At 66.3% G+C, this 25,211-nt stretch overlaps 2 protein-coding genes across 6 annotated transcripts; both read right to left on the reverse strand.

Moving 5' to 3' along the window:
- Positions 1-2,746: 2,746 nt before the first annotated feature.
- LOC141935485 (GRAM domain-containing protein 2A-like) lies at positions 2,747-8,150 on the reverse strand. 4 transcript variants are annotated; one of them, XM_074851713.1, is made up of 12 exons: positions 7,495-8,150; positions 6,573-6,707; positions 6,329-6,407; positions 5,945-6,118; positions 5,752-5,850; positions 4,732-4,803; positions 4,558-4,617; positions 4,187-4,250; positions 3,817-3,885; positions 3,604-3,685; positions 3,267-3,374; positions 2,747-3,094 (listed from the first exon to the last, which is right to left on the reverse strand). In XM_074851713.1, the coding sequence occupies exons 2-12, from the start codon at positions 6,683-6,685 to the stop codon at positions 2,815-2,817; spliced, it is 1,200 nt and encodes a 399-aa protein (XP_074707814.1). In that variant the 5' UTR covers positions 6,686-6,707; positions 7,495-8,150; the 3' UTR covers positions 2,747-2,814. The 4 variants fall into 4 exon arrangements, with proteins under 4 accessions (XP_074707814.1, XP_074707813.1, XP_074707815.1 ...); XM_074851712.1 differs by lacking the exon at positions 7,495-8,150 and having other exon boundaries at positions 6,573-7,187; XM_074851714.1 differs by lacking the exon at positions 7,495-8,150 and having other exon boundaries at positions 2,973-3,192; positions 6,573-7,187.
- Positions 8,151-11,073: 2,923 nt separating this feature from the next.
- On the reverse strand, positions 11,074-23,457 carry MFSD12 (major facilitator superfamily domain containing 12). Of its 2 annotated transcripts, XM_074851599.1 has the most exons (11): positions 23,152-23,457; positions 16,750-16,960; positions 14,981-15,104; positions 14,550-14,747; positions 14,192-14,284; positions 13,996-14,088; positions 13,135-13,305; positions 12,790-12,884; positions 12,281-12,411; positions 12,075-12,177; positions 11,074-11,577 (listed from the first exon to the last, which is right to left on the reverse strand). In XM_074851599.1, coding segments are annotated over exons 1-11 (1,497 nt in total). In that variant the 5' UTR covers positions 23,429-23,457; the 3' UTR covers positions 11,074-11,576. The 2 variants fall into 2 exon arrangements, with proteins under 2 accessions (XP_074707700.1, XP_074707701.1); XM_074851600.1 differs by lacking the exon at positions 12,075-12,177.
- Between the last annotated feature and the right edge of the window lie 1,754 nt (positions 23,458-25,211).

The raw sequence follows: 25,211 nt of genomic DNA on the forward strand, positions 1-25,211 counted from the left end.
GCCCCGGGAGCATCCGCAGCTCGGCGCTGCCCCTCTCCCAGCGTCCAGGAGCTGCGGAGGGGGCACAGCCCCTCGCTGCTCTGTGCCCACATCATCCTCCTCTCTTGCAAGGGAGTTTCACAAACCACATCTCTGACTTTTCTCACTTCAGAGCTGCCTTGGGAGCAGGTTGGCTCGTGGTGACTTCTCTCATTGTGCTTGGCAGGGAGGGCTAGCGATTTCCAAGCCATGGCCGGTCTGCAGCTGAGCGTGTCGGCTAACGAGCATGGCGAGAATGAGCTGCTGGGATTGACTTTGCTGTTAAAGCATGGCACAAACTCCTTCCCCCACCCCACTCACAGCTGCCAAGGCAGGAGTGGCGTTCCCAGAAGCGCTCTCTGCAGGTCTTCCGCCGCGCGAGCGTGCGGTGCTGGGTGTGTGCGTGTGTCTGGGCTCTCAGGCGAGCGGTGTGACGCTGCTGGCTGGCTGCGGCGCGGTAAATGGGGAAAAGAGCAAAGCTAATGTAAGCTTGTGTTGTCGATGTGTGACCTGTGAGCGCTGAACGGTGCGGGCGGGTTGAGCAAAGGGTCCTCCCAGAGTTTGTGTGATAGTCTGCGACCTTGTGGCGTTGTTATATATAAGGCATCATATGGTGGAAAAAAAATACAGAGCGTTGTAACTTTTCCATGTAAACAATCTAACTGGCATTAAACAAGTTGTGAATTTATGTCTCTTGGGCTTGGTGGCTCCTGTTTGCTTTTCCACAGTGAGGTGAGGGGTGCAGGGAGTCCCTGGGTGCTCCGGAGCTGCCCGTGGGGTCCCCGCAGCAGCTGCCCCTGCTCTGGAGGTACCAGCTCTCTCCGTGCAGGACTTGCCTCTGGTTTATTGCTCCTGCCTGCCTGCTCATGTTTGCTTTCCTGCTGCTGGAAAACCAGGGAGGCGCAGCCCCGGCCCTCCCTGCCCTGCCCCTGTTCCCCTCTGCGGGGCAGGGAGGGATCAAAGGTGCCCCTGCCCAGGCACAGCCCCCCATGGCTGCAGCGGAGCTGTGGGCAGGGCTGGGCACGGAGCGGGGGGAGCCCAGGCCCTGGGTTCTGCAGGGATGGAGGGTCCCGCTGCCCCTCTATGGGGGGCACCCCGGCCTGGGGGAGGAGAATCCCCAGCACCTCCTGTGCCATGGCTGCAGCTGCTCCAGCCTGGCCGTGCCTCAGTTTCCCTGGGGGGGAGGAGGGAGGGAGGGAGGGGTGTCAGCAGGGATGTGGCAGCTCTTCTGCTGCCCTTGCTGGCTCGGTCCTCCCAGCTCACAGAATCATCTCGGTTGGAAAAGCCCTTGAAGCTCCTCCAGCCCCACCATGAACCTCACCCTGACCGTTCCCAACTCCACCAGATCCCTCAGCGCTGGCTCAACCCGACTCTTCAACCCCTCCAGGGATGGGGACTCCCCCCCTGCCCTGGGCAGCCCATTCCAACGCCCAACAGCCCCTTCTGCAAAGAAATCCTTCCTAAGAGCCAGTCTGACCCTGCCCTGGCGCAGCTTGAGGCCATTCCCTCTTGTCCTGGCGCTGGTTCCTCGGCTCAAGAGACTCCTCCCCCCTCTCTGCACCCTCCTTTCAGGGAGTTGCAGAGGGCCATGAGGTCTCCCCTCAGCCTCCTCTTCTCCAGACTAAACCCCCCCAGTTCCCTCAGCCACTCCCCATCAGACCTGTGCTCCATCAGATCCTCCTGCCTTTAAGGACATCCCCCAAGTGGGGTGTAACTCTGTACCCCCCTGCCCTGCTCGAGCCCTGGGGTGCTGCTGGGGAGGGGCATGAAGCCCTGACAGCTCCCTCCCACCCCCAGCAGCCAGTCTGTGATGCTGTGGGGCTCTGCCAGGCTTCTCCCCCAGGGGCTGGGGTGCTGTGGGGCAGAGCTGGGCCCTGGGGTGAGGAGGCGGAGGACCCCCGGTACACCCTCACGTCCAATATCACCCACTGGCAGTGGGCCCGTGCTGACCAGGGGGAGGGGGATCCCCGCTACCCCCAGGGATGGAGCTGAGCTGGGGGGTCTGGGGTGGGGGAAGGGATGACACAGGAACAGGAAGGAGAAAATAGTGGGACAAGGAGCTGGTGGTGCCTCAATTTCCCCACCTTGGGGAAAAGCCAGATCAGGATGGGCTCAAGTTCAAGGGCTTCAGGCTGGGAAGACCCTGCTGCAGGGTGCAGGTCCTGCTGTGCCCCTCCCCAGCTCCCCTCCCCCACCCCAGTTTACACCCCACACCCGCAGGAGGTGGCCTGGTGGGACCCCATCGTCCCACCCCCCCACATACCTGGGACCTGCACATGCTGGGGCCCTTCCTCTGGCAGGGAAAGGAGGAGGGTAAGAGCTGGGGGCCCCCAGCTGTGCCCCCTCTCACCCCCTTCCTCTCTCCTTCCCCCTTGTCACCTGCAGCCAGAGCCCCTGGGTGCTGAGGGGGGCAGTTCAGGGTCTGGGTGCTGAGGGGGGCAGTTCAGGGTCTGTCCCCACACTCTTTCTGCTGCTGCCCCCCACCTTCACACCCGGGACACCACCTGGACACACACACACACACACACACACACCCCCAGCTCTCCACCCACTGCTCCTGCTGCTGGCCTGTTCCTGTGGAGGGGGGACAGAGTGGGGGGGCTGGTTGGTGTATCTGCCCTGGCAGGGTGCTGCTGGGTGCTGACCACCCCGGACCCCCAAATCCTGCCTGGGGTTGGGGAGCTCACAGCCTCCCTCCACTTGTCCCAAGGAATAAGGCAGCCACGTGTCCTCAGGGAAGGGGCAACATGGCCCCGCCCCAGTCCAAAGTGCCCCCAAAGGGGGTTGCATCTTTATTTATTTATAAAATAGTCTGTCCCTGCCTTGCCTGGCACCGGGCCCCGCTCTGTCTGCCACCCCCGTGGTGGGGGGGCTGGAGCTGGGTGGGTGCCTGACCCCAGCCAGCCCCTGGGCGCTTCTCTTTGTCCCCTGGGTGCTGCTGGGGTTCCTCTTGCTGCTGCTCAGGGTGGGGAGACGTGGGGGAAGCAAGATGACGCCCCACAGCCTGTGTGGGCTCCCCAGGCACTGTGGGAGGGGCTGGAAGACACTTGGTGATAGAGCCCCCGCCAGCTGTTCCCTGAGAGATGGAGGGAGGGCTCAGAGCAGCCCCCGAGCCGCCCTCCCCGCCGAGGCTGGTGCCGGCTGGGTCCTTCCTGGCCTCATGTCGTCTTGTACCTGGGGGGGGGAGGCAGGGTGAGGGGTTCCACGCTATGCTGGGGACAGAGGGGTCCCCGGCCCCCACCACTCACTGGTGCTGCAGGCTGAGGTCTGGCCAAGCCCCCAGGGCCGCCAGCTGCTGCTCCAGCTCCACGATGCGCAGACCAATGTACCCCGAGGACAGCAGCAGGGCCACCATCCTGGGGACAGGCCGGTGTCAGGCACGGGGGTCACGGCCGGGCAGGGGCAGCGCTGGGGCCAGGCTCCCACGCGCTCGCCCTGGGCCGGGGCAGGTGCCCAAGGGGTGGGGGGGGAACCCTGGGCTGCCAGTGCCACACTGGAGAGGTGCCTGTGCTGGGGTGCAAGCGGGGACGGGGACCTGGGGGGTGTCCCAAAGCCCTGAGGGGTGCGAGCGGGTCCCGGACTCACAGCAGCAGGTAGATGAGGATGACGGTGTTGAGGGGGCGAAGCTGCGCGGTGGTCTGGGCCCGTAGCGCAGTGTGGGGTCCCCCTGCCAGGATGAGGCAGTGTCAGTGCTGCCTGGCCCGGTGCCGGAGGACAGCCCTGGGGTCACACCCCAGCAGCATCCCCCTCCCCAGGGCCCCCTGACCCACCCCAGAGCCTGCATGGGCACCCGCTCACCGCTGCTCAGAGCCGCCGCCGCCTCCTCATCTTCCTCCTCCGCTTGCCCTGGCACCGGGCTTGGCCCATCTGCACGCAACAGCGAAATGTTTGATCAGTGCCCAAGGACCAGGGAGGGGACTGGGGGGTCCTGGGGACCCAGCGGGGCACATTGGGCCCCAAGGAGCTGCCCCTGCGCTCCCCAGTGCTGCGGGAGATGCCATTTAGGTGGCCAAGGGCTGCACGGCCCCTCCTGGCCCACGCGTGGCTGGGGAGGGGGAGCAGAGCCGAGCGCCGTCAGTGGGGCAGGAACGCGGGTGAGGACACGCGCGCTTGCACAAGTGGGGCTGTGAGTGTGCGAGGGGGCGCGTGCTGCGGTGCGGCCACTCACCTGGCAGCTCCTGGAGGCTGTCGGGATCCAGGGTGCTCTGCTCCAGGTCTGACTGGCTTGAGGTCTGAAAGAGGACAAGCCCTGGTCATGGTGCATGTCCCCAAGGCACCTGCCCCACAGCCATGGGGACACAGGTGGCACCCAACGGTCCTCATGCCAGCCCCAAGGGGGGAGTCCTGAGGGTCCTGGAGTCTGTGCTGCCCTGGGCTGGAGCTTTTCTACTCCACGTTTCCCCCCAAAAGCCTTCTGAGGGAGCAGGCGCCCATGCAGGGTGGGCTGCTGCCACCACACCCATCCCCAGCCCAGCCCAGGGCCCTGGGGCTGCGCCTCCCTCTGCCAAAATCCTCCTGCCAGCCATTTCCCAGGCTTACCAGAGGCTTCCCGAGGATTTCCTCATTGCTCAGAGAGGCTGAAGGGCTCCAGCTGTTGTCCTGGACAAGGACAGATGAAGGGTGGTGCCGGGGGTACCGGGCCACCCCCATGGCTCTGCAATGGGGGGTACAGAACCTCCACGTGCTTGGCCCCCAGCCTGGCCCAGCACATACCTGCAGGTGTTTGCAGACCGACTTCAGGAGCTGGTATGTGGCCTCCCGCCGGCGCAGTGACACGAAGAGAAACTGCCGGGGAGCAGGAAAAGGGTTTGTGCCAGAGCTGCTCCCCTGGTCACGGCCCAGAGCCTGTCAGCTGCTGGGACCAGGACACCCGACATATCTCCGGGCTGAGCTGCCCCCCAGCACCGTCCCTGTCCCCACTCACAGAATCACAGAATCATCTCAGTTGGAAAAGCCCTTGAAGCTCCTCCAGCCCCACCATGAACCTCACCCTGACCGTTCCCAACTCCACCAGATCCCTCAGCGCTGGCTCAACCCGACTCTTCAACCCCTCCAGGGATGGGGACTCCCCCCCTGCCCTGGGCAGCCCATTCCAACGCCCAACAGCCCCTTCTGCAAAGAAATCCTTCCTAAGAGCCAGTCTGACCCTGCCCTGGCGCAGCTTGAGGCCATTCCCTCTTGTCCTGGCGCTGGTTCCTTGGCTCAAGAGACTCATCCCCCTCTCTGCACCCTCCTTTCAGGGAGTTGGAGAGGGCCATGAGGTCTCCCCTCAGCCTCCTCTTCTCCAGACTAAACCCCCCCAGTTCCCTCAGCCGCTCCTCGCACAACATGTGCTCCAGACCCTGCACCAGCTCCGTTGCCCTTCTCTGGACACGCTCGAGTCATTCAATGGCCTTTTTGGAGTGAGGGGCCCAAAACTGAATCCACTCATCGAGGGGTGGCCTCACCAGTGCCGAGCACAGGGGTCAGATCCCTTCCCCGTCCCTCCTGGCCACGCTATGGCTGATACAAGCCAGGATGCCATTGGCCTTCTTGGCCACCTGGGCACACTGCTGGCTCATTATCATCCCCCCCCAGGTCCCTCTCTGACTGGCAGCTCTCCAGCCACTCCTCCCCAAGCCTGTAGCACTGCTGGGGGTTGTTGTGGCCCAAGGGCAGCACCCGGCATTTGGCCTTAGTGAAACTCCCCCAGTTGGCCTCAGCCCATCGCTCCAGCCTGCCCAGATCTCTCACCTTCTCCCCCTCCGCTGTGCGGATGCTGAGTGCGTTGGGCACCAGGAGCGCTGTGTTGGTCTTCTTGAGGGCTGAGATGGAGACGATGGGCACCACCGCCTGCACCAGAGGGGCCGAGCAGTGTCACCATGTCCCTAGCTATTGCCTGTGCCCCCCGCCAGAGCCGCTGGCCCCACACCCATCCCCACCCCACCTTAATGTCCTTGAGCAGGAGGCTGGAGTGGAAGCAGACGTGGCCCGAGGAGATGTAGAGGCGGCCGTGGTAGGGTACCTCTCTCTGCCAGGCGCAGGAGAAGCAGGCCAGCAGCGCTTCCTGCTCGGCCAGCTCCCCGAAGGCTTTGCGGTAACCGGCGACACGCTTGCTCAGCTGTGGGGGAGGCCGGGGCGTGGGGCCAGCACAGCGCGGTGCTTGGGGCAGAGCCCTGGCACCACTGGCACCCCACAGCCTCCTGCTCTGTCACCACCTCTGCCACGAAACCAGGACGGGCCCTCCCTCGACACCCGCCCCACAGGTAGCATCCCGCCAGGACCACGGCGCTGGGGCTGGGGGTCCCCCCTCCGGTGCCCTGAGACTCACCGACGGGGATGAGTGTCCCTGCCTGCCCGTGGCCACCTGCTCTGGCTCCTTGCAGAAGGAGGGGTCACAGGTTTTGGATCTGGGGGGAAGCAGCAGGCAGGGGTGAGCTGCCCCGGCTGTGCACACACACGGGTGTCGTGCCACGTCACCTGGGCGAGAGCACCCCGGGGCACAGCCGCGCCGGACGGGCGAGGGGCGGGGGCTGGGCTGCGGGGATGCGTCCCCAGCGAGGTGCAGCACCCACCTGGTGAGCACCGGGTGCCCCAGCTGCGCGCCCACGCTGCCCCTCTCCTCCAGGCTCTGCCACCGCTTCTCCTCCAGCACCCCCCTTCTGCTCCTCCTCAGCTTTCCCGGCATGAGGGACGAGTTGGACACGTAGCTGGGGCAGAGGGGGCAGGTTAGGGGGGACGGTCCCCACGCTGCCCGTCCCTGCAGCACAGCAGCTCCCATGGGGGGGTTACCAGCCAGTCCCTCCCCTTGGGGGGGACATGGGGACAGTGCTCAGTCCCTGCCGGGACCAGGAGAGCGAAGCCCACCCCAGTCACACGAGCACTTCTCCCGCCCCGTGGTCGCACGGCCGCCGGCTGTGACCCCCCCGCAGCTGCCGGCGCACGGGGCTCCCCTTGTCTGGCTGCTCAGCGGCTCCCAGGGTGCTCCCCATGGCTCTCGGGGGGGGCACAGCCCCCCCGTCACAGCATCTCCGCAGCTGGAGGCCCCGTGGCTCTGCCAGACCCCTGCCTGCCCCCGTGACTCAGTTTCCCCAGCGGCACAGCCCTGCCCGGGGCCGCGGTTAGTCCCCCCCCGCCGGCTGCCCCGGAGGGAGCGGCACAACGACAATCAGCTCCGGGAACCGCTGCACCGCCCCCCCCGCCCCGTCTTCGCAGCCTCCCCGGGCCCCAAACCCCGCGCCAGGAGCCCCCCGGCCCCCGCCCGCACCCTGCCCCGCCGGGCGGGGGGTGACGGCCCCCGGGTCCCTCCCGGCGCTCGGAGCGAGGGTGCGCGGCCGGGCTGGCCCCGGGAAGACGGTTCCGCTGGCGGAGCCACAGGCGGGCACCGGAGCCCCCCCGGCGGGCAGCTGCTGCCCGCCCCACGCGGTCCCGGTGGGGGCAGCCGAGCCCCCCCGCCCCGTCCGGGCTGCGCCGCGGCCCCGCTCGGGTCCCACTCACGCTCCGTCCAGAGCTGTCCCCGGCCCGCAGCTGCCTCCTCCTCCTCCTCCTCCTCCTCCCCCCGGCGAGGAAGGGCGGGCAGGCGGGGCCGGGACCGGCCGCAGCAGGTTTGCAGGGAGGCGTCGGGGCAAATACCAGCCTGGGGCTGGCTGGGGGGAGCCCAACGCGCCGAGCCCGGGGCACCCGGGGGGCTGCGAAGGGGTGGAGGGGCATCCGCCCGGCCCCGGCCCCCGGGGGGGTGCGGGAAGCCGTGTGACCCCCACACCCGCCTGCCCCCCTCGCCGGGGCTGCAGAGCCGGGGGGGGGACGCTGGCACCAGCCCACACGTCCCCGGGCAGTGGCAGCCCCCGTGGGGCGGCCTGGGGGGTGGAACGGGGCACCAAGCACCCTCACCCCGCAGCTCCAGCCCTGCCCACCCCAGGGGGGGTCCCTGCCCACGGCCCTCGGCATCCTCTGCAGGGGTGCTGCAGGACCCCGACCGGGGAGGGGGCAAAAAACACCCCCCGGTGTGGCTGCGCTGGGCAGCGTCTCCTGCCTGTGCTGCCCTGAGCTGGGGCCATGCAGCACCCACACGAGCACCCAGCGGGTGAAGGCATGCGCTGCAGGCACCCCTGTGACCCCAGCCCTTGGGAGGGGTGGGAGGGGGGGTCACCTGTCCCCAAAACACACCCCCCCGCCCCACGGGCACCCCGCAGCATCGCCCACCCGGTGCCCGCTGCCCATCCAGCCCTGCGAGGTCCCTCACCCCCACCCCCTCCCCAGGCAGTTCTGCAGGGCAAGTGTGGCCACTGGCCCCCCCGGGGGGCTCTGCCGCAGGACAGAAGGTGGCCCCCAGAGGCCCAGCTCCAGGTGTGGGCAGAGTGCTGAGGAAAGCGGGGAGCCCAGGCTGGGGGGGCTCAGCAGAGCCGAGGGTCCGGGCGGCCACTCGGGGAAGGGCCTTTGCCCCCCCTGCGGGCGCTGGGGCCTGTGCCAAGGCCCCGCCCTGGCCCAGCTCCGCCCTCGCTCCCGGGGCCGGGGCTGATAACGCCGTTCGCTCAGCCCCGCTGCCTGCGGGCACCCGCCGGAACCCCGTGTGCAGCCCGGCAACGCGTGGGGGGCTGCAGCCCCCGCACCGACCCCCAGGACCCACCTCCATCGCCCCCAGGGATCCAGCTCCATCCTGCCCCACTCCCCAGCTCCATCCTGCCCTTCACCCCAGCTCCATTCTGTCCCGCTCCCCAGCTCCATCCTGCCCCACTCCCCAGCTCCATCCTGCCCCACTCCCCAGCTCCATCCTGCCCTTCACCCCAGCTCCATTCTGTCCCGCTCCCCAGCTCCATCCTGCCCCGCTCCCCAGCTCCATCCTGTCCCGCTCCCCAGCTCCATCCTGTCCCGCTCCCCAGCTCCATCCTGCCCCACTCCCCAGCTCCATCCTGCCCTTCACCCCAGCTCCGTCCTGCCCCGCTCCCCAGCTCCATCTCCTCCAGCATCCAGCTCCTTTCCCTCTGTACCCCAGCTCCGTCCCCCCCAGGACCCAGGTCCTTTCCCCACCCTGTACCCCAGCTCTGTCCCCGCCAGGGATCCAGCTCCACCCTGTCCTGCACCCCAGCTCCATCCCCCTACGACCCAGCTCCATCCCCCCCCCAGACCCAGGTCCTTCCCCCATGTACCCCAGCTCTGTCCCCCCCCCCAGGGATCCAGCTCCTTCAGCCCCTGTACCCCAGCTCTGTCCCCCCCCCCAGGACCCAGCTGCATCCCCCCAAGGATCCAGCTCCTTTCCCCCTTGTACCCAGCTCCATCCCCCCCAGGACCCACCTCCATCCCCCCCGGGATCCAGCTCCATCCCTCCCCAGGCCCCAGGTCCTTCCCCCCTGTACCCCAGTTCCATCCCCCCCCGCACTCCGGGCACACACGGGGTGTCACCAGCTGCACTTCTCCACACAACCCCCCGGTTCACACCCACTCACCCACTGCCTGTTCCCACATGGACCCCCGCCCACCCCCAACCACTCACCCCAGGGCTCCGTGGCAGCCCTGGCCCTGCCCCACACCTGCGCGCCCCCCGACCACGTGCCCAGCACGCGGAGACCCACCCGGCTGCACCATCATCCACATGCGTGTGCGTCAGGGGTGCGCGCGCACACACACACACACACACACACACTGCCCATGTGCGCCTCACACGTGAGCAGGCTGGTTCTCGCACACCTGCAGCGCACGCCGGCCCCAGGGCGTGTGTGCTGACACGCCACATGCGGGGCACACGTGGGGGCACAGACATGGACACAGATGTGGACACACATGAGGGCACAGACATGGACACATACATGGGCACACATGCGGGTACAGACACGGACACAGATGTGGGCACAGACACACACACGGACACAGACGTGGACCCCAAGTGGTCACAGATACGGACACAGATGTGGGCACACACGTGGGCACAGACATGGCCACACACGGGGACACCCCCACGGGCACACGTGTGCCCACACAGCCGGTCTCCCCCCAGCGGGGGCTCAGGGGGCCGTGGGGCGGTACCGGGACCCCCCAGCGGCGGGGCCGAGGCGCTGCTGGAGCCGCCGCTGGGTGCCAGCGCTGCCCCCGGCCCGAGCCCCCCCGGGCGAGCGGAGCACTGCGGGGCTGTGACAAGGCCCCGCAGCCACCCTCGTCCCCCCGCCCCGGCCCGCGAGGTTGGGGTGGCCTCGTCCCTCCGCCCCAGGCCCGGGCAGGCGCCGGCGGCAGCACGTGCCTGGCCGCGGTGTCCCGGCCCCGTGTCCCGGGGTGACGCCGGGTGACTCACGGCCACGCGGCCGTCCCCGCCCGCTCCCGAGGGACCCGGCGCCTCATGTCCCCCCAGCGAAGCGCTTGCGGCAGACGGATGCCCCCCCCGCAGCCCGGCCCCGCCACGTTCTCGCCAGCGGCCGCAGGGCCGGGGGGCACCGGGAGCCCCCGGGACGCAGCAGGGGTGCGGGGGAGCCCGCGGCAGCGCTGCGGCAGCCCGGCCTTCGCCCCGGCCCCCGGTCCCACTGCAGCGGGAGCGGGGAGCGCCCGGCCGCAGCCTCCGGTGCCGGCAGCGCTCGGACAGGGCCCGGCGGCACCGGGCGGGCCGGGCCTGCGGGGCGGGAGCGGGCGGGGAGGGGGTGCGGCCCCCTCGGCTGCCACCGGCCCCGCCCCGCCCGGCGGAGAGGGCGCCCATTGGCTGCTCTGCCCCGGGAGGCGGGACAGCCGCACAGGAACCAATCATGGGGCTCCAGCGCGGCTGCGCGGCAGCCATTTTGCTTGCGGGCGCAGCCGCCATCGTTGTTGAGGGCGGCCATCTTGTGGGCCTCCCTCCCTCCCTCCCTCCCTCCCTCCCTCCCTCTCCAGGACCCCATCGCCGCGTCCCCCGGGGCCGGGGCCTCCCTCGCCGTGGAGGAGTAAAGGAGAAAGGGGGAGCACCGTGGGCTTAAAACCCCAAGAGCCCTTGTGCACGCCCCAAACCACCTACCCTGCTCCTGACCCCCCAGCCATGGGCATCCCCCACCCCAGCAGCAGGGCCCCGGCCCTGAGGGTCCTGCCCGAGCTGGGAGGGGCCCAGGGAAGACACCAGGGGCGTTTATCCACGGTTAGAGGTGCTTTGTTGTTGTTTTGTTTTTTTTTTTTTCTCCTTTTTCTCCTCCTTTAAAAAGTGCTGTTTGTACATACTGACCTTACAAAAGCAGGTTAAAACCAAGGGCCGGGCACCCGTCCCCCGTGCTGGGACCAACCTTCACAGCCCGGCCCAGGGCTTCTAGTGTTACAGTTGTGCAAGCGCAGGGTGACATCCTTCATGAGTCCCCGGGCAGGGCACGGGGAGGGGGGAGTGTGCGTGGGACACGAGTCCAGTGCAAGGTGACAGGGAGACAGGGCAGGGAGCCGACCCCTGCCCCGAGCCCCGCGCCCCCAGCGCCAGCCCCTGCCGCGGGTCCCTCCGGGCGGGGAGCAGCAGCGTGGACGTCGCCGTGGCTGTGGACACGGGCGCCGCTCAGTTGACGGTGCCACTCGGGCTCCTTCCCTCCACGCTCTCTGTCTCACCGTAGGAGGCCCCCGCTCCGCTCAGCCCCTGCAGGCAGACGGCATCTGCGGGGACGGGAGAGATGGGACAGGTCAGGAGCTAGTGCAGTGCTGAGGTGACCCACCGTACGCTGGCCTGGACCTTCTGGACTCTCCTGCCACTGACCCAAGAAGCCCTACCTAGCACGTCCCCAAGGCAGAACGGGGGGGTCCACCCTCTCCCCCCACCTCAGAGCAAGACAGAGGCACCCAGCAGGGCGGAGAGGCAGCTGCTGAGCTGGCACTGAGCACTGGTGCCTGTGTCTGCAGCCTGGCAAAGGGCACCCAAGCCCAACCTCTGCCCCCACATTTGGCTACCAGCATGCGGAGCAGCCCCCCCCACCCCTTGGTGACCTAGTCCCCTAGGTCTGTGTGACCCAAGGGGTGCCAGGGTCAGCACGGCCATCGCAGGGCTGGGCAGGGTGGGTCCTGCTCTCCGGGAGGGCACAGCAAGCAGGCACAGCCCCCGGCTCTGGGGCCAGGAGCAGCAGAAGCGGGATGGTGGCCCTGCCCCGTGTGCCTACCATGAGGGTCCCCCCACGGAAAGGGCTGCGGGCGTCCCCGCAGCCAGCCCTGCCATGCCACCTCCGGCTGGGACAGAGCTCCCGCCGCCTTCTCTGGGGCCATCTGGAAAGACACTTTCGATTTAGCCCAGGCTGGCACAGGACACAGGGCTCCCAGTGCCCTCAGCCACATGCCTGCACCCCCCAGTGCCCCCAGCCCCACTCACGGTAGCGGATACGGATGGGCCAGACCATGATGCAGCACAGAGAGGCGATGGCGGCGATGGCAATGCCTCCGGTGACCGACACCATCACCCAGTGGTAGAAGCTGATGCAGGCAGGGCAGCAGAGCTCAGTCCTGCGGGGAAAGGGCAGGGACATGGCTTGGTGGCCAGGAGCGGCAGCTAGCCCAGTGCTGCCCAAGTGCCCTGGGGCTGCTGACAGCAGTCCCACGTCCTTGGTGTCAGGACTGGTTCCCACTGGGACACGAGTGAAATGTCTCGGGCAAGGAGAGAGGGCAGCACCCTGAGCACTGAGGTCCCCAGCCCTTTTGTGCTTCCCAGAGATGCAGCCCTCGTCTAGGGCAAGAAGAGAAGTTGAGGAAGGATTTAAGGCAAATCAGAGCTGTTTTCCACCCGTGTCTCTTGCCCAGAACCAGAGATATTTGCTGTCTGGCCCCCAGGCAGTGTGGCTGAAGCTGCCACAGGGAGGGTTCCCACTCCTCAGGGACGCTTACGGGCATGGGTGCAGGTTCTGGATCGCCATCACAGCCAGGCCGTTGGCCATCTTGTCCGTGAAGCTCATGGCGCCGTAGACAAACGCCCCGCTGTGCTGGGAGGGAAGAGGAAGCCATGCAGCCCGGCTGGTGCCGGCAGCGAGAGCCTTGTGCCCTCTCATGGGCAGAGCCCATATTACAGCAGGGCCTGGGCACAGGGAACAGGGTTGCCCACAGCCCTCCAGCAGAGCCCCCTCACAGGGGTCTCCATACCCCCCGATCCCACACCACTGACCATCGCAGCCCACAGGCTCCGAGCCCCGCTGAGATGCCCCGGCCCATCGTGGCCGGGAGGAGCAGACGTACCGTGTTGGTGCCGATGAGGTCTGCTGTCATGGAGAGGGAGGTGACCAGGATGGTGGCAGAGCCAGCCCCAAGCAGTGCAGCCGCCCCGTAGATCTCTCCTCCCATCTGCCTGGCCAGGATCACCCAGGAGGCAAAGGCCAAGATCACCAGGATGCCCACGAAGTAGGTCAGCTGCTCCAGGCCAGCGTGGGGACAGGCAGAGGGAGAAGAGAGAGCTCAGACCCTGGCTTGACTGACACCCAGCAAGGCAGAGCCGACTGGGGAGGGGATGGGGTCAGCTGCTGCCCAGGACCTGCAGGGGACAGCCCCTGGCTCTCTCCCTGCTGGTTTTAAACGAGGACCCCCCAAACAGCAAGTGCCTTGCAGTGGTCCAGGCTGTTTTACAGCACTGGCCACAGCCTAAGAGCCAAGCCCCCCGCAGAGCTGTAGGCAGGGTGCCTGAGTAGGGCACGGGGACACCCAGCTGGCCGGAGAGGTGGGGGCTTACTGGGGGAAATGGTGCTTGCTGCAGTGCGGAGGGGGATGCACTGGAGACCCCCATGCCTGCCCAGGGTGGCTCAGCCAAACCACCCCTCTCTGCACCATGAGACTCTCCCAGCTCGGTCAGGGCTGCACAGGACAGGCTGACTCTGGACCAGCATCGCTTTCCCCAGCCCCAGCCTCAGCCCCATGCCCATCACCCTGCCCACCACCCGCACTGTTCCCGTGGGACCCACGCTGCTGCAGAGGATGCATGAGGGGTCCCTGCTCTCCAGCCAGGCTCGGGTGTGCTGAGTGCTCTGCTCGCCTGTGCGGTCAGGATCTGGCCCCTGAGCCTCTCCTTGGGTCTAACTCAAACCCCACTAGGCCCCCAGGACTCACATTTCGACCTATCCACTTATTTATGGGCTTCATGAGGAAGGAGGAGAGGAAGCCACTGATGTACATCACCAGGGGGATGGTAGCGATGTATTTCTGCAAGAGATGAGGTCAGGGAGAAGATGAGCTCTGGACCATCAGCACAGGACCCCTGGCCATGTGACCCCGACACGCAGGTAGGGACCTGCCCTGCGCCCACCTTGGGCAGCAGCAGCGAGTTGGTCAGGTACATGGTGATGTAGGTCTGGGACAGGTTGACGATGAGCCGGGTGGACATGTACAGCACCGCGACCTGTGAGGGGACAGAGACAGGGCAGCACTGCTCAGCCCGTGCAAACCGGAGGTAGGGAAGGCTTGGAAGGTACCTTCCATGACCCACCCTGTCATAGCACAGATGCCCACTGAGAAGGGGACAGCCCCTCCGACATGGTAGACAGGTGCCCAGTACAGCCCATCTCTCCATCCTCACCCGCACCATGGGCACGTCCCGCTGCCCGCAGCACCCAGACAGGGCGGCAGCCCGGGAGCGGCCCCACCAGTGCTGCCCACAGCTGTACCTGGTAGAAGGCAGGCTCCAGCAGCCAGTCCTTCCAGATCAGCAGCGGGTGTGGGTGGCTCGTAGGCTCCTTCTGCAGCAGAGGCGTGCCCTCCTCCAGCTGGGGCAACGAGCCCGGCGGGTATGGCTTCTCTTTGGTGCCCAGGTGGAAGATGAAGGAGAACACGGCCCCCAGCCCCACCACAATGAGGGACAGGTTCTGGGTGAGGTAGAAGGTGTGAGAATAGCAGGGGGTGCCCTTTGCCTGCCCATCATCCACCCCCCAGCCTGGTGGGTAAAGAGGGGTTCCCAAAAACCCAGGGAGAGCTCGGTACGGCCCCTGCCCAGTGCGGTAGGTGAGGTTTCAGGGCACTGCTATTTCACTCCCTCTGGTACCTCCCCAGTTGACCTGTGTCCCACCCAGGGAAGAGAGAACCCCAGGGACTGACTTACCCGAAATATAGGGACATCCTGGATGCCCAGGTGCTCTGTGTGGTCAGGCTGGTCCACCTGGAAGTTCAGCAGGAGCCAGGCCAGGCCATACACAGTGATATTGGCCATGACAGTAAAGGCATACCTGAGGGGAGAGAGCACCTCAGGGTGGGGCAGAGGGACGAGCACAGCTCCAGCCACCGCAGGACACCTCGACCCAAGGCTGCCCACCAAGCCAGGCATGCTACAGCCAGCTTTGCACCCCAGTGTCGCTCCCGAGGTGACACCTCCAAGAGCAAACAGCATCTGGCCAGGCATCAGCCTTCCCGGTGCACCTCTCAGCATGCCCAATCCAAGCCTCAGCGCATGACTGGGAGGAAACCAAGATCCCTGCGAGTCAGCCTGTCCACCCTCCAGTCACAGCACACCTCTGCCCCAAGGAGCTGCCTGACCCGGTGCCCCCAGAGCCAGACCGCTTGGCCCCAGGGTTACCCCAACACTGCCCCACATCCTCCCTGCCTGGCTGTGCTGCAGGCCCTGCTCGCCTGCCGGAAGGGGAACTTCCTCCCACCGGGGCAGATAACCAAGCCGTGCTCCATCTGATAAACACTCCTTCCCGCAGCCTGATTCTGCCAGATAAGCAGCACCGAGCTGGGCTCCGCACACCGAGCTGCACACACTGCCCAGCCCGGCCCTGCGCTGTCCTTACCTAGGGGAGAGCCCACGCAGGGCCGTGCCCAGCCCAGGGGCATCCAGGGGGGGTTGTTCCTCCCCTGTGAGCATCACCACAGAATCACTGAGGTTAGAAAAGCCCTTGAAGCTCCTCCAGCCCCACCATGAACCTCACCCTGACCGTTCCCAACTCCACCAGATCCCTCAGCGCTGGGTCAACCCGACTCTTCAACCCCTCCAGGGATGGGGACTCCCCCCCTGCCCTGGGCAGCCCATTCCAACGCCCAACAACCCCTTCTGCAAAGAAATCCTTCCTAAGAGCCAGTCTGACCCTGCCCTGGTGCAGCTTGAGGCCATTCCCTCTTGTCCTGCCGCTGGTTCCTTGGCTCAAGAGACTCATCCCCCTCTCTGCACCCTCCTTTCAGGGAGTTGTAGAGGGCCAGGAGGTCTCCCCTCAGCCTCCTCTTCTCCAGACTAAACCCCCCAGTTCCCTCAGCCGCTCCCCATCAGACCTGTGCTCCAGACCCTGCACCAGCTCCGTTGCCCTTCTCTGGACACGCTCGAGTCATTCAATGGCCTTTTTGGAGTGAGGGGCCCAAAACTGAACCCACTCATCAAGGGGCGGCCTCACCAGTGCCGAGCACAGGGGTCAGATCCCTTCCCTGTCCCTGCTGGCCACGCTATGGCTCATACAAGCCAGGATGCCATTGGCCTTCTTGGCCACCTGGGCACACTGCTGGCTCCTGTTAAGCCAGCTGGCAATCAACCCCCCAGGTCCCTCTCTGACTGGCAGCTCTCCAGACCCTCCAGTCCTGAAGGAGAATCACCCCCAGCTCAGGGAAGTGTCCTCTGGGCTGTGTCACCAGCATCCTCAGCATCAAGACATTCCCTCCTGGCACCAAAGGTTTGGGCCACCAACCCAGAAGACCAGTGTCACTTGGAGACATCCTGCAGGACACCCACACAGCCCAGTCCTGGTCCTGCCGTACCGAGGGCTCAAGTGTGCCACGGCAGGCCCGTGGCACCCAGGGGACCTCCCGTCACACAGGCGATGGGACCCGGCGCAGGCAGCATTGCTCCCCCAGGTTCAGGGGACGCCCAGGTCTGGCCGTGCTCACCTGAAAGCTGTGAGCTCCACCTTCTCGTGGTCACTGGTCACCAGCTCGGGGATGAGAGACAGGTGGGAGATCTGTGTGGCTGCCCAGCCAAATTGGAAGATGATGATGAAGGGGAGGTAGTAGATGAAGGCTGCCCACTGTGGCGTGTTGTCCTTGCAACCCAGGCAGGGGTTGAAGATGAAGGGGAAGGACACGAGGACGCAGGTGGTGCCTGGGAAGAGAGCGGAGCAGTGAGAGGCTGCAAGCCCTGATTCCCCGGCACCCCAACGGCCCCAGCTGGCTCAGGCACAGACAGACAGACAGAGTCAGACCTCTGCTAGGACAGGTCCTGCCCCACAGGGCTGAGGAGGCAGGTGGGCCCCTTCCCCGAGCCAGATGAGACACATGGAGCCCCAGACCGCCCCTCACCCCATCCCGTGCAGGGTGATGTCCTTCGCTCTTGCACCCAGCAGAGAGACAGACAGACAGACGCTTGTCAGCAGACCTTCCCCTAGTCAGGTTCCCCCCTACAAAGCATAGCACCATCTCGCACCGGCTCTGTCCCCCTCAAAACCCCCGAGGACAGACCCTCACGCCGTCACAACACACAGCCACCAAGGTCCCCTCTCCCCATCCCCAGCGTGCAGATAACCAGCCCCAAGGACACGCACCGCCCCACCACCTGCCCGGGGGTGATAAGGCACCCCGAGAGCCAGGACGGCTCCGGGCTGTCCCCCGGGCACAAGGTCAGCCCATCTGTCCCCTTGTCCCTTCTCCCACGGGGCGAGCAGAGGGAGCCACGCTCCCTCCATGCCTGCAGAAGTCACCTGCAGAGTGAAGGCCAGGGACACCCCCAGCATGATGTGGGGGACAGGAGCAGATCTGCCCCCCACGCCAGGCTCGGAGCAGTGGGAAGGTCCCGGCTGAGTCAGGGCAGCAGGGCCGGGCTCCTCCCTCTGCCGCAGCGTGACAGCGTGGGGACGCCTGCGTGGAGCAGGCAGGGACAGGCTGGCTTCTCCCTCCCCGTTCACGAGGTTATGGATAAAATCTGCTGAGCTGCACCACGGCTCCCGACGCCCAGGCACCGACGCGGAGACGACCACGTGCCCACGTGCTCTGTCCTGCGCGTCCCCAGCTTCACTGGACGCTGCTGAAGAGCCACAGGAACTTGTTCCTACAGCTGAGGGGAACCTGCAGCCACTTTGCCGGGTCCCCAGGGTCCCATCTCCAGGGGACTTTGCAAGATCCTCCTCCTCTCGCCCATGAACAGCAATTCCTCCTCCTCCTCATCTCCATGTGGCACAGCCACCCCCGCTGCCACAGGGTCGGGGCAAAGCAGTTCTCCCTGTGCTGAGGGCAGGCAGCAACAATCCCAGCCCAGCTGAGATCCATCCTGAGCAGGGACCCCAGCAGGGTGCTGCCCTGCACCAGCCTGCAGCCGGCTCTGGTGCTCCCAGAGCTCGCTGAAGGACGGGGAGTCGGGCACACCCCAGTGTCTCTGCCCCAGACAAGCCACTGGGCTTCTCGGAAGGGTCCAAGAAGGTTCAAACCAGACCAGACCTCCTTTGTTCCCTGTTACAAGGCTGTTGGTTTTAACTGAGCCCCGTCTGGAGAATCGGGGAGGCTCTGCCCCCTCCCCAGTCCCAGGGCCCCACAGGATCAGGCTCTGCAGACCCCTAAGGGCTGCGAGGGACTTGCCTGCACCCCCCGGGGACCGCTGGGGCAGGAGCTGCCCACCCACGAGCCATCGCCACCATCACACATGCAGGAGACCCCTGTCACTCCCTCCTCCTCATAGCCCCTGACACGCCACCGGGGCCACCACCACAGAGCCGTGCTCCTCTGGCACGGGGCTGGGAGCTGCATCCTGACACCCGCGTATCCCTGGGCCTGCCCAAGCGAACACGGCTTCACTGTGAGCCAGAGGGGCCCTGGGGACCCCCCACTCTCCCAGGCGGGGCTGTGGGACCCCCCCAAGACCACCCTGCCCATCCCTGTGGCACTCCCGAGCAGGTAGCAGAGGTCCAGGCTCCCATCTGCCAGCCCTGCGGGGCAGGATCCAGGATCACGGGAATGCCAAGCTGTGCAGCACAGGCGCCCCGGGCAGGGAATTTGAGACAGCACTGCCAGACTGGCTCAGACAGGCAGCAAAAGAGCCGCTCATCCTTTCCAGCCCATTGTGGCAGGAAGCTGCCCCCCAACAAAGCCGGCGAGGAGCATGCAGGGTGAGCCACACAGGACCGCCGGCACTGGGAGCCCAGCGCCGTGGCGGGGAGATGCCACCAAAAGCAACTCGTGGTACCTCCCCCCGGGCCCGAGGCTGCGGTTTCCTCTGATCTGAGCATGGGTTGCCACCAGATGAGCCACCTCGCTCCCACGCGAAGCATCTCACCACAGCGTGACCGAGTGTGGCACCGGCACAGCCGGTTCCATCGGGCTTGCTGGCCCCTCTCAGCCACGCTGTGGTCACCCAAGGGAGGTGGCGGGGTGGCCCCCACCTTCTAGGAACAACCCACGCTCCGGCCAGGGAAACGCAGGCTCCAGCCGTGCTGCCGGAGCAGGCAGGGCCGGGCAGGGCGCTCTGCCCCCCCGCCGCAGGCAGCGCAGCCCCTGTGCAAGCCGTGATTCAGGACTTCCCCTTCGGTGCACGCCAGGCAGCACCCAGCTGGGGCGGCCGCGCCTGGGGAGCGGGGCAAGCAGAGCTCCAGCCACTTCCCTAAATCTAGGGCGCAGAGCTAGCTGACACCGAGGCAGGGGGAGAAGCTGGGCCTTGCCAACACCCTCCCTGACTCGCCAAGCAAAAGCCCGGGGAGATCAGCCACCGTATCAGGCTATCATTCGGTTGCATGAAGTGGTTGGCCAAGATAAATTTGGGATCAAGATAAGAGCACCCACACTACAACCGTCCTCTCTCCACACTGGTCCACTCCGGGCGAGCTGACACTCGGGCGTTACCGTGCCGTTAGCAGGAGGAAGCATCGAGGGTCCTTATCTCTGGCTGTCGCTGGACATTTCTTCACGCTAACTGCCCCGTTCCCCATCGCCAGCTCAGCAGGGCTGGGGCAGCACCAAGGACCTTCCTCCAGGTCACACTGTCCCCTCAGAGAGGGACCCCAACGCAGGAGTCCCCACCAGCCCTTGGATTTCATTGCAATTTTTGACCCCAGGGCACGATGCAAGAAAAACGCCTGTTAATAATTCACACCGAGCTGGTGCTTCCTCCGCAGCCCCACGGGGCCCTCACTCACCAGGCGCCGGCTGCCCTCCCCGGGAAGCGCTGCCTGCAAACGCAGCACACGGGGTGCCCAGACACAGCCCTGCACCCCAGGGTCACCCACGGGGACAACCGGGAGCTGCCTGGCCACAGGCAAGTCCCTGGTAAACCCCCAGGCCCCTGGGAAAGCCCAGATTTTACTCTCGGTCTTATTTTTACTGTAGCATCAACAGCTAAGCACACAGCTCTCACCCTGACTCGATGTCACCCCCAGGCAGGGGGACGCAGGGACACCCCGCAGCCCCCCCGCCATGCAGGTACGGCCCGAGGGACAGCGGGGAGCCCAGGCAGCACCCGCCGCTGCGGCACAGGCCACCGGGGTGGGGACAGTGCCCAGGCAGGATGGGTTCAGCCACCCACGCCTGGGGGGTTCTGGAGCACCCCGCTGTCCCCTACACATGGGGCACCCAAGTCCCCACCTCGCTGCCATGGGGGATTCTGCCGCTCCGTATGGGGCACCCCAGTGCCTTTCTGCCCCCCTCCACACGGGGCACCCCGGGCCCATCTCCCCACACCCAGGGCACTGCCGCCTCAGTCCTGGTATTGCCCAGGGTGGGTTCACCCTCCATAAAGGGCACCCAACTCTGCTCACCCCTGGGGCTGCCCCTCTCCATCCCCACCTCGCTGCCACGGAGGCTGCTCCCCCCTCCAGGCAGGGGCCTCCAGGAAGGCTTCCTTGGGGCTGACCCCCACCCCAAAAAGCCTCCCCCAGGGCCACCCATCTTCAGGGAGGTTTCCCTCCACACAGAGCACTCCGGTTCCCCCCCACATCCAGGGCATTCCCAGAGCTGAACCCCCACCCCAGAAAGGCACCCCCGAGGCTGACCCCCCTCACTCAGAGCACCCCAGAAAGGCACCCTCAGTCTCATCCCCCTCCCCCCCCCAGGGCACCCCAGAAATGTACCCCGGGGCTGATCCTGCACCCCAGAAAGGCTCCCCTAGGGCTACCATCTCCACCCAGGGCACCCTGGATAGGCACCCTCAGTTCCCTCACCCAGGTCACCCCAGAAAGCCTCCCTGGGGCCATCCCTCTCCACTTGGGGCATCCCAGAAAGACACCCCAGGTGACCCCACCCAGGGCACCCCAGAAAGGCACCCTTGGTCCTGTCCCCTCCCAGAGCACCCCAGAAAGGTAGCCCAGGACTGTTCCTGCACCCCAGAAAGCCTTTCCCGGGGCCATTGCTCTCCACTCAGAGCACCCCAGAAAGGCATCCTCGGTCCCATCCCCTTCTAGGGCACCCCAGAAAGGTGCCCTGGCACTGCTCCTGCGCCCCACAAAGCCTCCTCCAGGGCCATTCCTCTCCACTCAGAGCACCCCAGAAAGGCACCTCCCTTCACTCAGGGCACCCCAGAAAGGCACCCTTGGTCCTGTCCCCTCCCAGGGCACCCCAGAAAGGTACCCCGGGACTGCTCCTGCACCCCACAAAGCCTCTCCTGGGGCCATACCTCTCCACTCACGGCACCCCAGAAAGGCACCTCCCTCCACTCAGGGCACCCCAGAAAGGTGCCCTGGCACTGCTCCTGCACCCCACAAAGCCTCCCCTGGGGTCATTCCTCTCCACTCAGAGCACCCCAGAAAGGCACCCTTGCTCCTGTCCCCTCCCAGGGCACCCCAGAAAGGCGCCCTGGCACTGCTCCTGCGCCCCACAAAGCCTCCCCCGGGGCCATACCTCTCCACTCAGAGCACCCCAGAAAGGCATCTCCCTCCACTCAGAGTACCCCAGAAAGGCACCCTTGGTCCTGTCCCCTCCCAGGGCACCCCAGAAAGGTACCCCGCGACTGCTCCTGCACCCCACAAAGCCTCTCCTGAGGCCATACCTCTCCACTCAGAGCACCCCAGAAAGGCATCCTCGGTCCCATCCCCTTCTAGGGCACCCCAGAAAGGTGCCCTGGCACTGCTCCTGCACCCCACAAAGCCTCCCCTGGGGTCATTCCTCTCCACTCAGAGCACCCCAGAAAGGCACCCTTGGTCCTGTCCCCTCCCAGGGCACCCCAGAAAGGTACCCCGGGACTGCTCCTGCACCCCACAAAGCCTCTCCTGGGGCCATACCTCTCCACTCACGGCACCCCAGAAAGGCACCCTTGGTCCTGTCCCCTCCCAGGGCACCCCAGAAAGGTACCCCGGGACTGCTCCTGCACCCCACAAAGCCTCTCCTGGGGCCATACCTCTCCACTCAGGGCACCCCAGAAAGGCACCCTTGGTCCTGTCCCCTCCCAGGGCACCCCAGAAAGGTACCCCGGGACTGCTCCTGCACCCCACAAAGCCTCCCCTGGGGTCATTCCTCTCCACTCAGAGCACCCCAGAAAGGCACCCTTGGTCCTGTCCCCTCCCAGGGCACCCCAGAAAGGTACCCCGGGACTGCTCCTGCACCCCACAAAGCCTCTCCTGGGGCCATACCTCTCCACTCACGGCACCCCAGAAAGGCACCTCCCTCCACTCAGGGCACCCCAGAAAGGCGCCCTGGCACTGCTCCTGCGCCCCACAAAGCCTCCTCCAGGGCCATTCCTCTCCACTCAGAGCACCCCAGAAAGGCACCTCCCTTCACTCAGGGCACCCCAGAAAGGCACCCTTGGTCCTGTCCCCTCCCAGGGCACCCCAGAAAGGTACCCCGGGACTGCTCCTGCACCCCACAAAGCCTCCCCTGGGGCCATTCCTCTCCACTCAGAGTACCCCAGAAAGGCACCCTTGGTCCTGTCCCCTCCCAGGGCACCCCAGAAAGGTACCCCGGGACTGCTCCTGCACCCCACAAAGCCTCTCCTGAGGCCATACCTCTCCACTCAGAGCACCCCAGAAAGGCATCCTCGGTCCCATCCCCTTCTAGGGCACCCCAGAAAGGTGCCCTGGCACTGCTCCTGCGCCCCACAAAGCCTCCCCCGGGGCCATACCTCTCCACTCAGAGCACCCCAGAAAGGCACCTCCCTCCACTCAGGGCACCCCAGAAAGGCACCCTTGCTCCTGTCCCCTCCCAGGGCACCCCAGAAAGGCGCCCTGGCACTGCTCCTGCGCCCCACAAAGCCTCCCCCGGGGCCATTCCTCCCCACCTAGCGCACCCCAGAAAGGCTCCCCCAGCGCTGCCTCCCCCCTCCCCGCCCCAAAGCCCAGAGCACCCCAGCAAATCCCCCCTCCCCAGCACCCCCCCAGCACCCACCGGCGAGGTGCCAGGACTTCCTCCGGCCGTAGCGGCCGCAGCCGGCGGAGCGATCGGCCTCGTAGCCCAGCAGCGGGGTGCAGAGCCCGTCGGCCACCTGGCCAGCCAGCAGCAGGCCACCGGCCAGGCGGTGCCCGTAGCCCAGCACGCTGTGCAGGTAGAGCAGCAGGTACGTGAACCAGAGCGAAGCGCACAGGTCGTTCAGGAAGTGCCCGGCCGCGAAACTCAACCGCGCCCGCAGCGGCAGCTCCGCCGGCGCCGCCGAGCGCTCCGCCATGCCGGGACTGCCCGGGGCTGCCCGGGGCTGCCGGCACTGCCCGGGCCGGGGCGGGGCTGCCGGCCCCGCCAGCCCACTGCTCCCCCCCTGCCGGGCCCGGCCCTGCCCGCCCCAACCCTCCCCTTCCCCTGCGGGGCCGCCGCCTCCCGCGCCGGGGGAGGATGCTCGGGGCGCGGGGGGCGCCGGAGCTGCTGGTGGTGGGCGCTGGAACCAGTGAGGGGGGGGACTGGGGTCACTGGGATGATGGGGTGACTGCTGGGGTCCGGGGGACCCCCCTTGGGGAGGGTACTGGGGTCACTGGGATGATGGGGTGACCGCTGGGGTCAGGGGGACCCCCCTTGGGGAGGGTACTGGGGTCACTGGGATGATGGGGTGACTGCTGGGGTCAGGGGGACCTGCCTTTGGAGGGGTACTGGTGTCACTGGGATGCTGGGGTGACTGCTGGGGTCAGGGGGACCTGCCTTTGGAGGGGTACTGGTGTCACTGGGATGCTGGGGTGACTGCTGGGGTCAGGGGGACCTGCCTTTGGAGGGGTACTGGTGTCACTGGGATGCTGGGGTGACTGCTGGGGTCAGGGGGACCCGCCTTTGGGAGGGTACTGGTGTCACTGGGATGCTGGGGTGACTGCTGGGGTCAGGGGGACCCGCCTTTGGAGGGGTACTGGTGTCACTGGGATGCTGGGGTGACTGCTGGGGTCAGGGGGACCTGCCTTTGGAGGGGTACTGGTGTCACTGGGATGCTGGGGTGACTGCTGGGGTCAGGGGGACCCGCCTTTGGAGGGGTACTGGTGTCACTGGGATGATGGGGTGACTGCTGGGGTCCGGGGGACACCCCCTTTGGGAGGGTACTGGGGTCACTGGGATGATGTGGTGACTGCTGGGGTCCGGGGGACACCCCCTTTGGGAGGGTACTGGGGTCACTGGGATGATGGGGTGACTGCTGGGATCCGGGGGACCTGCCTTAGGAGGGGTACTGGGGTCACTGGGATGATGGGGTGACTGCTGGGATCCGGGGGACCTGCCTTTAGAGGGGTACTGGTGTCACTGGGATGATGGGGTGACTGCTGGGGTCCGGGGGACCCGCCTTTGGGAGGGTACTGGTGTCACTGGGATGCTGGGGTGACTGCTGGGGTCCAGGGGAGCCCCCTTTTGGAAGGATAGTGGGGTCACTGGGATGATGGGGTGACTACTGGCGTCATGGGCGTCCCTACGTAGGTGCATACTGGGATTACTGGGAGCAGTGTGGGTTTACTGGGGTCACTGGGACTCTGGGGTGAGTACTGGGATCATGGGGATCCCCTGCTTGGGTGGGTACTAGAGTCACTGGGAGCAGTACGGGGGCACTGGGATGGCTGGGACCTCCCCTTGTGTAGGTAATGGGGTGACTAGGACCATTATGGGCACTACTGGGGTCACTGGGAGCAGTGGGAGGGGGAGTACTAAGGTCACTGGGACTCTGGGGTGACTACTGGCATCATGGGACCCTACCCCTTGGGTGAATACTGGGGTCACTGGGAGCAGTATAGGGGTACTGGTGCAACTGGGACCTCCTCTTGAGTAGGTACCAGGGTCACTAGGGCCAGTATGGGCAGTACTGGGGTCACTGGGAGCAGTGGAGGGGGAGTACTGGGGTCACTGGGACTCTGGGGTGACTACTGGCATCATGGGGACCCCCTGCTTGGGTGCATACTGGGGTCAGTGGGACAAGTGTGTGGGTACTGGGATGACTGGGACCTTCTCTTGAATTATTGGGGTGACTGGGACATTATGGGCAGTACTGGGGT

The sequence above is a fragment of the Strix uralensis genome, chromosome 27 (genome assembly GCF_047716275.1).
Source record: "Strix uralensis isolate ZFMK-TIS-50842 chromosome 27, bStrUra1, whole genome shotgun sequence".
NCBI lineage: Eukaryota > Metazoa > Chordata > Aves > Strigiformes > Strigidae > Strix > Strix uralensis.

Coding starts and splice junctions, on each gene's coding strand:
- LOC141935485 (XM_074851712.1), bottom strand. CDS start 6,778: ATGGGAGCTGCTGTGCTGCAGGGACGGGCAGCGTGGGGACCGTCCCCC. Junction 6,119..6,328: donor AGGGACACTCATCCCCGTCG/GTGAGTCTCAGG, acceptor CCTCCCCCACAG/CTGAGCAAGCGTGTCGCCGG. Junction 5,851..5,944: donor TCCTGCTCAAGGACATTAAG/GTGGGGTGGGGA, acceptor CCTCTGGTGCAG/GCGGTGGTGCCCATCGTCTC.
- MFSD12 (XM_074851599.1), bottom strand. CDS start 23,428: ATGGCGGAGCGCTCGGCGGCGCCGGCGGAGCTGCCGCTGCGGGCGCGG. Junction 12,412..12,789: donor CAGAACCTGCACCCATGCCC/GTAAGCGTCCCT, acceptor CTTTCCCCGCAG/GACTGAGCTCTGCTGCCCTG. Junction 12,178..12,280: donor GCCCATCCGTATCCGCTACC/GTGAGTGGGGCT, acceptor GTGTCTTTCCAG/ATGGCCCCAGAGAAGGCGGC.